At 37.4% G+C, this 13,830-nt stretch overlaps 1 protein-coding gene across 1 annotated transcript in view; it reads right to left on the bottom strand.

Moving 5' to 3' along the window:
• DYM (dymeclin) overlaps window positions 1-13,830 on the bottom strand; it is a 322,063-nt gene that overhangs the window by 194,991 nt on the left and 113,242 nt on the right. The window contains exon 9 of the mRNA XM_040632527.1: window positions 1,752-1,934. Within this exon, the coding sequence (XP_040488461.1) occupies window positions 1,752-1,934 (183 nt within the window). The remainder of the gene's footprint in view (window positions 1-1,751; window positions 1,935-13,830) is intronic.

Here is a 13,830-nt window from a genome sequence, read left to right as displayed (position 1 = left end):
GTCTTTAAAGAATAAAAACTGGGATACGAACCGAAGGCAGTCTAAGCCTAAAGTTAATGTTCAGAATCACTGCACCCAATGATCCACTAAAAAGATGGCTATCCCGGGGCACCTGGGTGGCTCAGTCGTTAAGCGTCTGCCTTCGGCTCAGGGTGTGATCCCAGCGTTCTGGGATCGAGCCCCACATCAGGCTCCTCTGATGGGAGCCTGCTTCTTCCTCTCCCACTCCCCCTGCATGTGTTCTCTCTCTCGCTGGCTGTCTCTCTCTCTCTCTAATAAATAAATAAAATCTTAAAAAATAAATAAATAAATAAATAAAATGAATAAATAAAAAAATAAATAATAAAAAGATGGCTATCCCAAAAAGGTTCAACCCTAAAGAGTAACATCTGTCCTGAGCATCAAAAATAACAATAAATACCACATATGGAACATCCAGCTAGGTTGTAAAATGTCAGCTAATAATTTTAAAACCTCACCTTGTGTGGTACTTATACAAATCCTATTAGGTGATGTTATCCCCATTTTAGAGACAAAGCCAGTGAGGCCTGATGTTAAACAAGCTGGAAGCCTCGCAGCTCTGAAGTGACAGAAGTGTGGTGTAAACTTAGGTCTGCTTGACTCCAAAACTTGCTTTCTTAACCAGTAAGCCACAAAGGAATAGTAATGGGAATAGGGAAGTACTCTCAGATACGTGAGTTTTCGTTTTTTATCTATCAAATTGCTAGACACTCTTTATTATTGTTTTCCCCTACAAATAATACCAGAGTTGGCAAAGGTACCCACAACTGACGCACTCATGCACTGTCTATTAAGACACATGTATTAGAACTCTGGAAAGGAACATGGCAACATGTATCAGAAGCCTTAAGAACGTTCCTATCCTAAAACTTCACTTCTTACCCATCTTAATTATACTTCTTGAAAGTATACATACATCGATACATCTTGAAAATCTACCGTATTAATGTGGCCTATGGAGTATAATCCCCCCCCTTGGAGTGTAATCTTTTGATTAGAGATTATTCCTTCACCGTGGAACTAACTACTCAAGCTCTACCTCAGGGGAAGTTAGCCCACAGGAAAGCCCATCGCCTGTTCTGGAAATAAGTTTTAATGAAAACCAGCGATGCTCACGTCCTTATTATCTATGCCTGCTTTTGGGCTACGACAGCAGAGTTAAGAGGTGGTGACAGACAACACATGACCCCACAAAGCCATCTGCTTCTTCGCAGAAAAAGTTTGCTGAGTTCTAATTTTTAGTTCTATAAAACTCTAATTGGAATATAGACCTTAAATGAAAAACTTCAAACAACAAATTTGGTGTTTTCTGGTTAATTCCTACCCCTAATAGGTAGGACAGGCAGATCTAAATTAAGCAAATGCTGGCTTGGTTATCTCTAGATAAAAATGTAAATTTAAATGGATATAAAGAACCACAACTCTCATTAAAGATTTGACCTTCCTGTGACTACAGATACAGGAGCCTAAGTTTTTCTCATCTTTAACCAATATGAAAATATACAAATTGAGAATCATCTCCACAACTATAAAACAATAAACAATACCAGTAAGCAATAACCTCTTTCCTTATTAGAAAGAATATTCAGGGGCGCCTGGGTGGCTCAGTTGGTTGAGCATCTGACTCCTGATTTCAGCTCAGGTCTTGATCTCAAGGTTTTGAGTTCAAGCCCCGTGTTGGGCTCCATGGTGAGCATGGGGGAGGGAGGGAGGGAACAAGTACCACAAACCTTGTGTATTCTTAAAGGACATGATGGCTTGTCTGTAGGGGTTTGGGGCATCTGCAGCATCAGTCAGGTTGGCCAGCACCAGCAGAAGCAGGAGACTCTGGTTGGCCAGAGGGGAAGAAAGTTCTGGAGAGGCAGCTGCTTTGCTGCCCACGCCGCCCAGTGTGAAGACAGTCCAAAGGCCAGCTTGAGAAGAAAACACACAGTTAAGATGTGCTGAGATTAGTAAGATGGATATATATATTTCCGTACGATATTCTATCTTTTTCATATTTAAAAGTTTGAAATAACACTCTTTAAAATTATTACAGTAAAACAAGTTCATTACTTGAAAATTCTCATATTGCCAAAGGATATAAAAATTTTTTAAGACTACCACTCCCTACTCCCATAATTCCACTTCCCACAGATAACCACTAGTAAGTTTCCTATATTTTCCCCACATTTTCTTAATATATCAAAACATCTACATAATTATAATAAAATTTGATGTACAATTTTATACCAATACATTTGAAAACATAAGCAAAATACTAAAATATCTAGGAAGATATAAAATACCAAAATTGGCCAAAGACAAAAATCTGAATGGACAAATAACCTTAAAAGAGTGGGAAATGGAGTCAAAGAGCTAGTCCTAAAAACGAAATCAAGTCCAGATGTTTTACAAGTAAGTCTACCAAGCCCTCCCAGTAGAGACAATTCCTGTACTATATGAATAGCTCCAAAGTACACAAGAGGCATATTTACGCAACTCATCTGACAAAGCCTGAAAAATCTCCCTAATACAGAAACTGAATAACGACTGCATTTAAAACGAGAGAAATGCAAAGAGATTTTTAGATAGATTCAAACAAAAGCAGATGCAATCTTACAGAAAAATTTTGTTAAATGAACAAATGCATCATGATCATGAAAGTTCTATCTCTGAAATGCAAAAATTGTTCATCATTTTAGAAATCTATCAATTTACAGGTGGACCTCAGAGATACTGCAGGTTTGCTTCCAGACCACTGCAATGAAGTGAATAGCATTGTGATAAAGTAAATCAAATAAATTTTTTGGTTTCCCACTGCATGTAAGAGTTATGTTTACACCATACTATAGTGTATCAAGTGTGCAAAATAGCATGTCTAAAAAACCAATGTGCATACCTTAATTTAAAAATACTTCATTGTTAAAAATGCTAACTAACCATCATCTGAGCTTCCCGATAGTTGTAATAACTGATCACAGATCACCATGACAGATGTAACACTAATGAAAAAATCTGAAATCTTGTGAGAACTACCAAAATGTGACATAGAGGTACAAAGTGAACAAATGTGGTTAGAAAAATGGGGCCAATAGGCTTGCTCGATGCAGGGTTGTCACAAAACTTAAAAAAAAAAAAAAAAGTATCTGCAAAGTACAGTCAAGCAAAGCACAGTAAAATGAGGCCAACTTTTAAAATTAAACTTACAGCCTATTAAGAATTCTTACAGGCTAGAAAAGTAAACTCTTCCGATTCTAAAGTCTACCAAATCAGAAATCCACAGTGGTCACACACTGGAAGAACTCCTGTCAATATCACCAACATCACCACCGTACTACTGGTGCTCCAAGCAAAAGTGTCAAAGCAAGGGGAAAAAACAGACCTCCCTGCACCCCGCAAAAAGGAAAAATATTTCATTATCTGCAAGCAACCTGACTATGCACTGTCCAACAGAGTAGCCATTAGCCACTGTGGGAACTGGGCACCTGAAATGTGGTTAGTCCCAAATGCATTGTGTTGTAAGTAGAAAATACTGAATTCTGAAGACTTAATACAAAAGTAAAAATTTCGCACTAATTTTTTAATATTGATTACATGTTGGTATTGTAATATTTTGGACATATTATATTAAAGATCATTGTTAAAGTTAACTTTAACTGTTTCTTTTTACTTTTTTAATATGACTACTAGAAAATTTTAAATTACTTATTTAAAGTAAGTGGTTTGCCTCTAGGCTCCCATTTCTATCAGACAGAGCTTCCTTAGGACATCAAGAGAATCAACTGACACACTATTAGAACTAACAGATTTTGGTACAGTGCTACAACTAAAAAAAAATCAACATATAAAAAAATCAAAAATCTGCCTACACACGAGCAATAAATAACTACAAAGTCCAATCACTATAGCAACAAATCCAATAAAATCTTCAAGAATCAACACAAAAGAAATGTGTAAGACCTTCAGGCAGATAACCACAGACCTTGAGACTGAAGGTCATATAAAATCTGAATTATAGGTAAGAAATATTTCTAGACAAACAGGCAATACCACAAGGGGGCCTGGGTGGTGCGGTCGGCTGAGCAACTGACTCTTGGTTTCAGCTCAGATCATGATCTTGGGGTCACGAGACTGAGTCCCGTGCTGGGCTCCACACTCAGCGTGTAGTCTACTTGAGATTCTCTCTCCCTCTCCCTCTACCCACCTGCCCTGCTCATGCTCTGTCTCTCTCTAAAATAAAATAAATAAATCTTAAAAAAAAAAAAAAGGCAATACTGCAAAACTGCCCCTAAGTTGATCTGAAATTCAGTACAATCACTATCAAAATGCCAAGAGGAATTTATGTAGTATTTTGCAAAGAACAGCAAATAAAATATTGCTGGATCTAAAAATAACGTAAGAAACAGTTTTTAAGAAGGACTAACCTCGGGAGGAGTGTTCCTGGTTAAACAGCAACGCTTTTATAAAGCTAAAGTCATTTAAAAGTACAATACTGGCAGTAGACAAATTAGTTTGATGGACCAGAAATGAGTTCAAGTTCAGAAACAGAACCACATATCTTTGAGAATTAACCTTATGATACAGGTAGTATTCCAAATCCGTGAGAAAAAAACAAAATTCTAGAAATGTGTCTGGGACAACAGAATTTAGTCATTTCCCCAGTATTTAATTATAAAAGTATGTGTATAAACCTTGAGTTGAGAAAGCCTTTTTCTTATGTAAGAAACAAAATTCAAGAAGATAAAAAGAACAGTAATTTGACTACTTAAAATATTAAATACTCAGATGTGATTAAATATATCCTAAACAAGTAAGAGAGAAGAAGAAAGTATCTGCAACATACAAAACAGAAAAAGATATTTATTTTTAGAGAACTCCTGTAAATCAGTAAAGAAAGCCAACAATCCAAAATAAAGATGGGAACTAAAAATTCAAAGCAATGAAGAGAAGTTAATTAAGGTACTAGAAAACAAAAAATTTTTAAAGATTTATAACACACAGATTCATAATGGTATATAGAAAATCACCAATAGTGAGAAATCAAAGTGGTACCAGATTTTTGAAGGATATTTGGCAGTTCTTGTTGAAATTAAAAATGCACACCCCCATCAACCCAGCAATTTTTTTTTTCTTATACTAGAGAACACTTGAACGGGCACACAAAGAAGTGTGTACGGGAGTATTTAATATTGTTTATAAATGTCAGATAACAGAAACAACGGAGATGTCACCTGACAGTAAATGGTTACAATAAGCTATGGATTATCTATATATACTGTGGAATACAGTAGAGTTAAGATATCCAGGTATTAACAGGGAAAGATGTCTAAGATATACCGCTAAGTTAAAAAAAAAAAAAAAAAGGCAAGCTGCAGGAAAACTGAGGTAATTTAAAAATTACCCACCAAAACCACGTGTTTGTGTGTAAATATTAAAAACAGAAACAAAAAACAGGAAGGACTCCAAAAAACAGACTCTTAACTACAGAGAACAAACTGGCGGTCGCCAGAGAGGAGACGGGTCGGGGATGGGCGCCATAGGTGAAGGGGACTCAGGCGTGCACTTGTGATGAGCACCAAGCCACGTACAGAACTGCTGAATTGCTATACTGCAGCACACCGAAAACTAATATGACACTGTCTGTTGACCTTACTGGAATTAAAAACTTAAAAAAAACCAGAAAGGGGGAGCCTGGGTAGCGCAGTCGTTGGGCGGCTGCCTTCGGCTCAGGGTGTGATCCCGGCGTTCTGGGATCGAGCCCCACATCAGGCTCCTACGCTGGGAGCCTGCTTCTTCCTCTCCCACTCCCCCTGCTTGTGTTCCCTCTCTCGCTGGCTGTCTCTCTGTCAAATAAATAAATAAAAGCTTTTTAAAAAATTTAAAAAAAACAGGAAGGATGAAGTGTACACCATACTGGTAACAGAAATTACCTCTGGCATGGAATTCAAGAAAGACTTCTGCTTTATTTGTATACGTTTTTAGTAAGAAGAATAGAACCATTTAGTTCTTTAAAAATAAATGTGAAACAATAAAATTAAACAGAACAATACAGACCCCCGGGTATACGATTATGTAGAACACGGAAAAACTTCATCAATATATCATTAAGCGAAAATGCAAATCACAGAACAGTATAGATGCACACAAATAATACGTCCCACTTGTTTTTTAAAAACTGGAAAGACACATCCCTCTGCATGTAAAGGCAGGGGCCTGGCCGCGTGCACTGCTGACTGCAGTCAGCTCTGGTCACGCGCAAGAGTGAAGGGGACCTGAGGAGTCTCTTACTTCATTCCGTGTTTATTCGGCTGACTCTTCTACAACATGGACGTATTGAAGCGCGACTTTCAGTTAGAAACATTAACAAAAGAAGGGACGGAAGGAAGAAAATTCCTGGTCACCAACCCCAGGAAATGTGCCGCTTGGGATAGGACTGTTATTTTTAAAAAGGACCTTCTGACAATTTTGGAGAGAAAAACACCAACACGTGAACACGTACACCCAGGGTGGTGGCAACGGGCGTGATATTTTAGTCTTTGTACTCGTCTAGTTTTTTTTTTTTTTTTTAATTACTTACTACAATGGGCAGATGGCATTGTAAAGAACACCTCTGTTCAGGACATTAAAGGCTTTTGTAAAGAAATTCTGAATGGATGGCAAAATAAGCAAAACTGAGAAATGTTATTTTTCCTCTAGTAACATAATCAGATACTTTCAATTTCTTTAAACTGTCAACAGCTCAGAGTGAACATTTGTTCATTTCTAATAGTTTACATTTTCTATTGAACACACCATACAAAACTATGGCATGGATACCTAACAGTATATCATTTCTTACATGATTGTGGTCCTGCAAATCCCAAACTTTTTCTGTGACTCACTGGAATGACTTTACTATTAATTCCGAAGAAGCTGTTATTGGAGGGGGGGGAGGGAGAATAAATAGCTTTCCTGTCCAAGTTTTGGAGTTCCCTAAAGGTGTACACAGGGAAGCTCAAAGGGCACAGCATATTTGGTATAAACCTCCAGTGCAGGCACAAGCAGATCTGAGGCCCAGCAAGAGAAGTTAGCCGAAGGATTTTTTTTTTTTAATGTAGGAAAGATTTTTAGATGATTGAGAAAGACAGAAGAAAAATTTCTGTTAAGTTCTGTGCTCCCTGCTTTTCATTAGGAAAATATGGATATTCGAATAAAAATTATCAACTAATAATTGATCATTACACATCACAAATTTAAATTTATTCAAAACAATGTTCATGATACAGTTGAAAAACTTGAAACATTTCATAAGCAACTCAAAATCACTTAAGAAAGTACAACCAGCCGCCAAGTATTATTTGCTTTGGGCCTGCTCTGTTGTTTATCTTAACATTATAAAAACTTTCCAGTCACTTCCTTCCACTCAGAGTATGCTCCGTGACTGTGTACCCCTACATTCACCACCTGTGTGTTCCAAGATCACAAGCAAAGAAAAACACAATTAGGAAGTTCAATCTGCAAGAAAAATAATCACAAGGTGCTCTCCAAGTGGGTTTTTTGCTTCTTTGGTTTTTGGATTCTCTTCAGAGCCGTGCATCTTCATAACCAGGAGAGAGAAGAGCTGAATGCCACCAGACAAACCGCACAGAATTCTGAGGACACAACTCCACTCTCCTTTTTCCCCTGCTTCAGGTTCCCCAAGCTGGCTGCGAAGCTGCGTATAATGTCAAACTAATTCTTTGAGAAGCTAGCGCGGCCTGGCCGGCCCCACCACACACCGCCTCCTCCCTGTCCCTGGTAAATATTACTGCGACGCTGCCTTTCCTTATAGGGAGAAAGGAGGCAGCCTGCCATTGCCTACACTGTAGTCTAAACTGGCCCATAATGTTGGACCAGAATTCTTCCAAAAGTTCGTTTCTTTTTGCTGATCCAAGCCTCTGATCTATGACCCAAGATTCTTAGTGGAATTGCATTTTCCTGTTGGCAAACAAAATTTCTCTCCACCAGAAAAATAAGGGAAAGTTACAGTATATTTCCTTCTGTTCTAAAAGAGCAAATTAAGGATGGTCTCCCAAGTTTTTTAATTGTAGCCCTCAGGTCTTCCAAATAAACTCTTAAAATAAAATTTATCTAACTAAAACTAAAAAATACTGAAATTAACTAAAAGAACAAATCTCGTGTTGCTGATTCAATTTTTTAAAAGCACTGACTCAAAATTATTTATCCTTAACAATAAAAATGTGAGGAAAATACAAAGTATGACAAACTGAAACATCAATAAAATAATCAAGGAAAAAAACCTCTCAATTGAAAAAGTGTTGAACTCAAGATTAAACATTATTTTATTAAGACAATGAAATTAAGGTAAATTTGTTTTTTTATGTTACTAAACATGCTACTTGCCAAACTAAAATTGATTTCTTATAACTAACAAATACGTAACATTAATTATTCAATTGAAACTATACAAAAAATAGTGATACTATACCATCTATGGTTATAAAAACATGCTAAGAGAGTCATATTCACACATTTGGGTCTGTAATATTATAACAAACCAGATATCAGGAAAGAATTAAGGAGAAAGCAGGTCAGTTGTTAGAAATATGTATGAAAGTTCTGCTAGGGACATTTCAATCAATAAAAGACTATAATCAGTCAATAAGTACACAGTAAGTACCTATTAGGGTGAGGCTCTATGCCAGTTACAAAGTACAAAGTAAAAAGTACAAAGAATAAAGAAAATCACACTTGGTCTCTGAGGAAGTTAACAGCAAAAAGGGGAAACAAGTGAACAACCACAATCCAATTTTAATTTTTAATTTCCATAATGGTCTAACTGGGGCACCTGGGTGGCTCAGTCAGTTAAGCGCCTGCCTTAGGCTTAGGTCATGATCTCGGGGTCCTGGGATCGAGCCCCGTGTTGGGCTCCCTGCTCAGCGGGGAGTCTACTTCTCCCTCTGCCTCTCCCCCCGCTCCTCATGCTTGCTCTCCCCCTCTCTTAAATAAAATCTTTTAAAAAAAACCCATAATGGGGGCGCCTGGGTGGCACAGCGGTTAAGCGTCTGCCTTCGGCTCAGGGCGTGATCCCAGTGTTATGGGATCGAGCCCCACATCAGGCTCTTCCGCTATGAGCCTGCTTCTTTCTCTCCCACTCCTCCTGCTTGTGTTCCCTCTCTCGCTGGCTGTCTCTATCTCTGTCGAATAAATAAATAAAAAAAAAATCTTTAATAAAAAAAAAAAACCCATAATGGTCTCACAAATATATCTAACTCTTCAAACACCTGTGCTTTACCTATGTTATGTGTAGTAAAATAGTAGGAAAAGACAATGCTACCCATAAAGAAACTGAACATACATTTCAGGGCAAACACTGGGGCAAAACCAGCTACTTGATCCTAATACTCATGCTCCCTTTTTTCTTATTATTAATAAAATGCCCTGGGATTGAGCTGGGCAGGACTATGCTTCCTGGTCTTTCTTGCAGCACCTTATGGTCATTTGACTAAATTTCAGCCAATGGAATACAACTGGGAGTAGCATACGCAGTTTTTAGGTCATATCCTCAAAAAGAAATTATTTTCTCTTCACATCCTCATCCTTCCTTGGGCTGGAACCAAGGCTCATGGGAGGCAGACAAATTCAACTTTGTCCATGAGGACACCATCCAAGGGGATGGCAAAACAAGACAGAAGGAACTCTGGTCCCTGAATGACCTCAGGAAGCAAACCTGCCTCCACCCCTGGACCAGCGCAGATTTTTATGTGACAGAAATGTAAACTTCCTATCTTGTTCAAGCCACTGGTATCTGACCTCTATGAAAAGCCAAACCAATATCCTAACATAATAATGTGTTAAAACATTCCAGAATATTATTGCTTGGTTAGAGACATCTTTGTTTTTAACAAACACATCGTTTTTTAAAAAATCCTTTGCAACATAATTTTAAAAAACTTTTCCAGGTAAGTGTAGATTCACATGCTCTTGTAAAAAACAAAGCAAGGGCTCCTGTGTAGCCACTATCCATTGTTCTCTAACAGTAACATCTTATGAAACGATAGTATAGTATCACAACCAGGATATGGACATTGATACAGTCAAAACACAGAACAGTTCCATCACCAGTTAGGAACATTTGCATGGAAAAAAAAATACTTGTCTGATGATCACTAAACTTCTTTGCAGTTGATTTAAGGGTCATATACCAACCACCCAGGAAACTCGCTGTCCCCAACTCTGTCCTGACTGTCCATGCACTTATAGGCATTCAATTCACTATTTGGTAAGGTCCAGCTATAGATTGGGTAAAGTGCAAGAAACTGGACTGGACACTGATGAACCCAATGACACTGATTCCCTACGCATGGAGCATGGAGCTCCCAGTCCAAGGGAGAAATGAACATGAAACAGACAAGCAAATAAACTGCACTGCCTTTGTGGAACAAAAACAATGTTACGTAAATGTCCGGATGATCCTTGAAGAAAAAAAATAAAGTCCAGAAATCCATCAATAAATAGATTTATAGACGTCTTATGAGTTTACTACTCAACCAAAGATGCTATTCTACTTCCTCCCATTTTTTAATTTTCTTTCATTTCTTCCTCTACTTCCTTTTCTAGCTTGGAAAATCCTTCAAGGTCCAAAACACATCTGTCTGCTCTAATACATAAAGCAAAAAATAACTTCTCTCCTCTCTGCTCTCCCAGCACTTTGGTTACATCTTTCTCCATCACTCACTGCACCTACTGATGTCCATTACACTTGTGAACTGTTAGTACACCCAAGACCTCCTGTGGACTCCTTGATGGAAAATAGCTACATCTTTTTCATGTTTTATATTCCTCGCAGGGCTCTGACTTCTTTTGTTCCTTCACTTACTTATGTCACTTACTTGGTTTCACTTTCTTACTTCAGTTACTTACCAAAGGATATTTTAAAAGCATATAAATAACACAGATTTTTATATTTGATACTTTTAAAAGTGTACAAATACAGATTTTATATTTGCTATTTAAAGGAAAAGCTTGCTATTTTTAAAGTTCTAAATACTGTCAAAATCGGTTTTAATCTTATATTTTAAACTATAGTACTTTAATGCTGATGAGGGTACTACCGGCATTTAGACACTAGTGGTGGGACTCTTTATAAAGGACAACCTAAGCAGTGCACGTGACAAGCGTCAGAACATACAGATCAGGGCGCTGGGTCGCTCAGTGGGTTGAGCATCTGACTCTTGATTTTGGCTCAAATCATGATCTCAGGATCATGAGATCGAGCCCAGTATCAGGCTATGCACTCAGCACGGAGTCTGCTTGAGATTCTCTCTCTCCCTCTCCCCCCACTCTCTCTCTCTCTCTCTCAAACAAATAAATAGAATCTTTAAAGTTTTATTCCTTTAAGGAAACAGAACTGTTAAAAACAGGAAAAAAAAGTCCACTGAAATAATTCAGTATTTATGAAGATGATACCTATTTTTGAAAAGGAAAGACAATGAACGGTAATAGAGTTCATCTGTCTCAGTGAAACTCCACAATCACACAGCTATAAAATACACATTTATGAGATCCTAAGATGCATCAGACACTAAAGTGTAAAGCATAAAGAAAAACAAAATGAAATCTAGTGCCCTCAGAGATAAATCCTATCTCATGCAAAGACATTAGGCAAATTAACTGTGATCCATGAAATGAGAAATGGGCCTTGTGAGCTCAGAGGACCAAGAGCCCTTCCTTCCAGAACAGGCCCCTATCTAGTTCCCAGTAACTTCATTCAACTGGTTCCAGTGTTCACCCTTAAAGCAGTGTTTCCCAAAACAATGCACTGATGACCAGGGGGATGGTTAAGTCTGTCATTTAAAAAGAAATCTTCAATAGCTACGTGTATTAGAAATATAAATAATTAGCACATCAATCACAATTTTCAAAGACTTTACCATTTGGTATAAGGATAGAATAAAAATATGCTTAAGATTTTGAAAAAATGAATAATTTTAAAGTGAAATAAGTAAATGAAAATACAAGCTATACTCACATAACACAAAATCATAGTGGTTGCATGGATCTGGTTGAAGTTGGGGAAATACACATCACATCTCTAAGCGTTTGGCAGGTACACTTCCACAGGAGTCTCCCTCTTCAAACCAAAAATGCCCTGTCCCTACAACATCTGCCCATGATACTTTGTCTGTATCCTCAACACCCTGGACACCCTTCCATATGCTGGTGATGAGGCATTTCCAACAAACGTAAAATGTAGGTTTGTGTTAATGATAGAAGAGAAATAGAAGTACCTTTCAACAAGCTTTAACCAAACACACCCATTCACTCCTTCTTCAGCTGAGGCAATCCAACCATTAATAGGTCACCCCTGTGAAAATAACAGGGCCTTATTATGTCTAGAATTTTCATTGTTACTATAAATCTCTTTGGTCTCTTGCACACGGCCATGTTATTGCATATTCCTGGCTTGACTGTTTTTGTTGCTAGACCGTGGGTTCCCTGAGATGAGTGGCTTCCATTCTTCACTGTGGTTCAATACCTTTGTAACCCCAGAACCTAGCACAGTTTTTTTATATTAAATAAAAAAACAATGAGTAATTTTTAATTTTTCACTTTTGCAGACTGAATTTACTTTTTATGTAAAAATAATCATATGAAATTCTTTATCTTCTCCAAATAAAAATCAAGATTGAAGTGTGAGTCACGTATAAGATGTCAGAAACTACCTAGATTAACACTAGGATTAATATTCAAAAACACAGAGAATAAACTTAAACGGTATCAGTAATCAAAGAGAATCAATTTGGAATCTACAAATAAGTTTCTACCCAGTAAAATCTTAGATGGACTCCCTATGTTGGCATTCAACTTCCACTGGTGAAGGAGTAAATATAAATCAAATGACTGCAGATGTAGGACGCAGTACAGATTTAGACTCTACAGTACAGATTTATTCCTACCTTCAGGAGCTGCCATTTTTTCCATGTAGGTCTCCAGATGTTACTTTTCTGGGAATTATAAACCAAAAATCTGTAACTACTACTTCCTGCTTGAAAACGACATTCAAGGAAAGATGGAAAGAGTTTCTTTTCAGAACTCTGGATCATTTCAATTTTAAAATGAATTTTTTTGGTTGAATTTTTATTTTTTTTTATTATTTTTTATTATAATATTTTTATTATATTAGTCACCATACAGTACATCCCTGGTTTTTGATGTAAAGAAAATTAATTTTTAAATGCCTTAAAGACATCTACCATCAAAGAGTAGGATAGGAACTTGGAAGGTACTGGGAAACTAGAATCTTTAAAATGAGAGGACATCCATCCATAAATATTTGAAAAAGAGGATTCCAAATTCACGAATCCAAAAGGTTCCAAAGATATATGTGATTGGCAAAATGAAAGTTATGGTTACTAAATCTGGGATATGCAACCAAGAGCGAACGCTGTAAATCAAATGGTCTGAAAGTACTCATGAAATTGAAAAAACATCCCCAAGGCATTCGATGTGATTCAACATGCAGTTAATACACACTGACACTAGCCGTCTGCGGAGTGAGTGAGGGAAAAAAAACAAAAACAAAAACCAGAACCTTGTGTTTCATTTAAGAAATATGAAGACACTAAGCTTTAGCAGCACGCATTATCCAGACTGGCACTGGTACCCACACTCAACCCATCTGCCAGGAAGTCATGCGTCTATCATACCAGTAACCCAGGAACTGTGAACAGAAATGGGGGTCCTGCTCGCAACAGGGGTGACACAGGCAACTCACTCCTTCCTTCTCTTGCAGCATAAAAACACATTCCGTGGGTTAGTAGGCTTAATTATCTAGGCTTAACTAAA

Source organism: Ursus maritimus, unplaced genomic scaffold (assembly GCF_017311325.1).
Source record: "Ursus maritimus isolate PB19 unplaced genomic scaffold, ASM1731132v1 scaffold_18, whole genome shotgun sequence".
In the NCBI taxonomy this organism is placed as follows: domain Eukaryota; kingdom Metazoa; phylum Chordata; class Mammalia; order Carnivora; family Ursidae; genus Ursus; species Ursus maritimus.
This window is presented reverse-complemented; position numbering and strand designations above follow the sequence as displayed.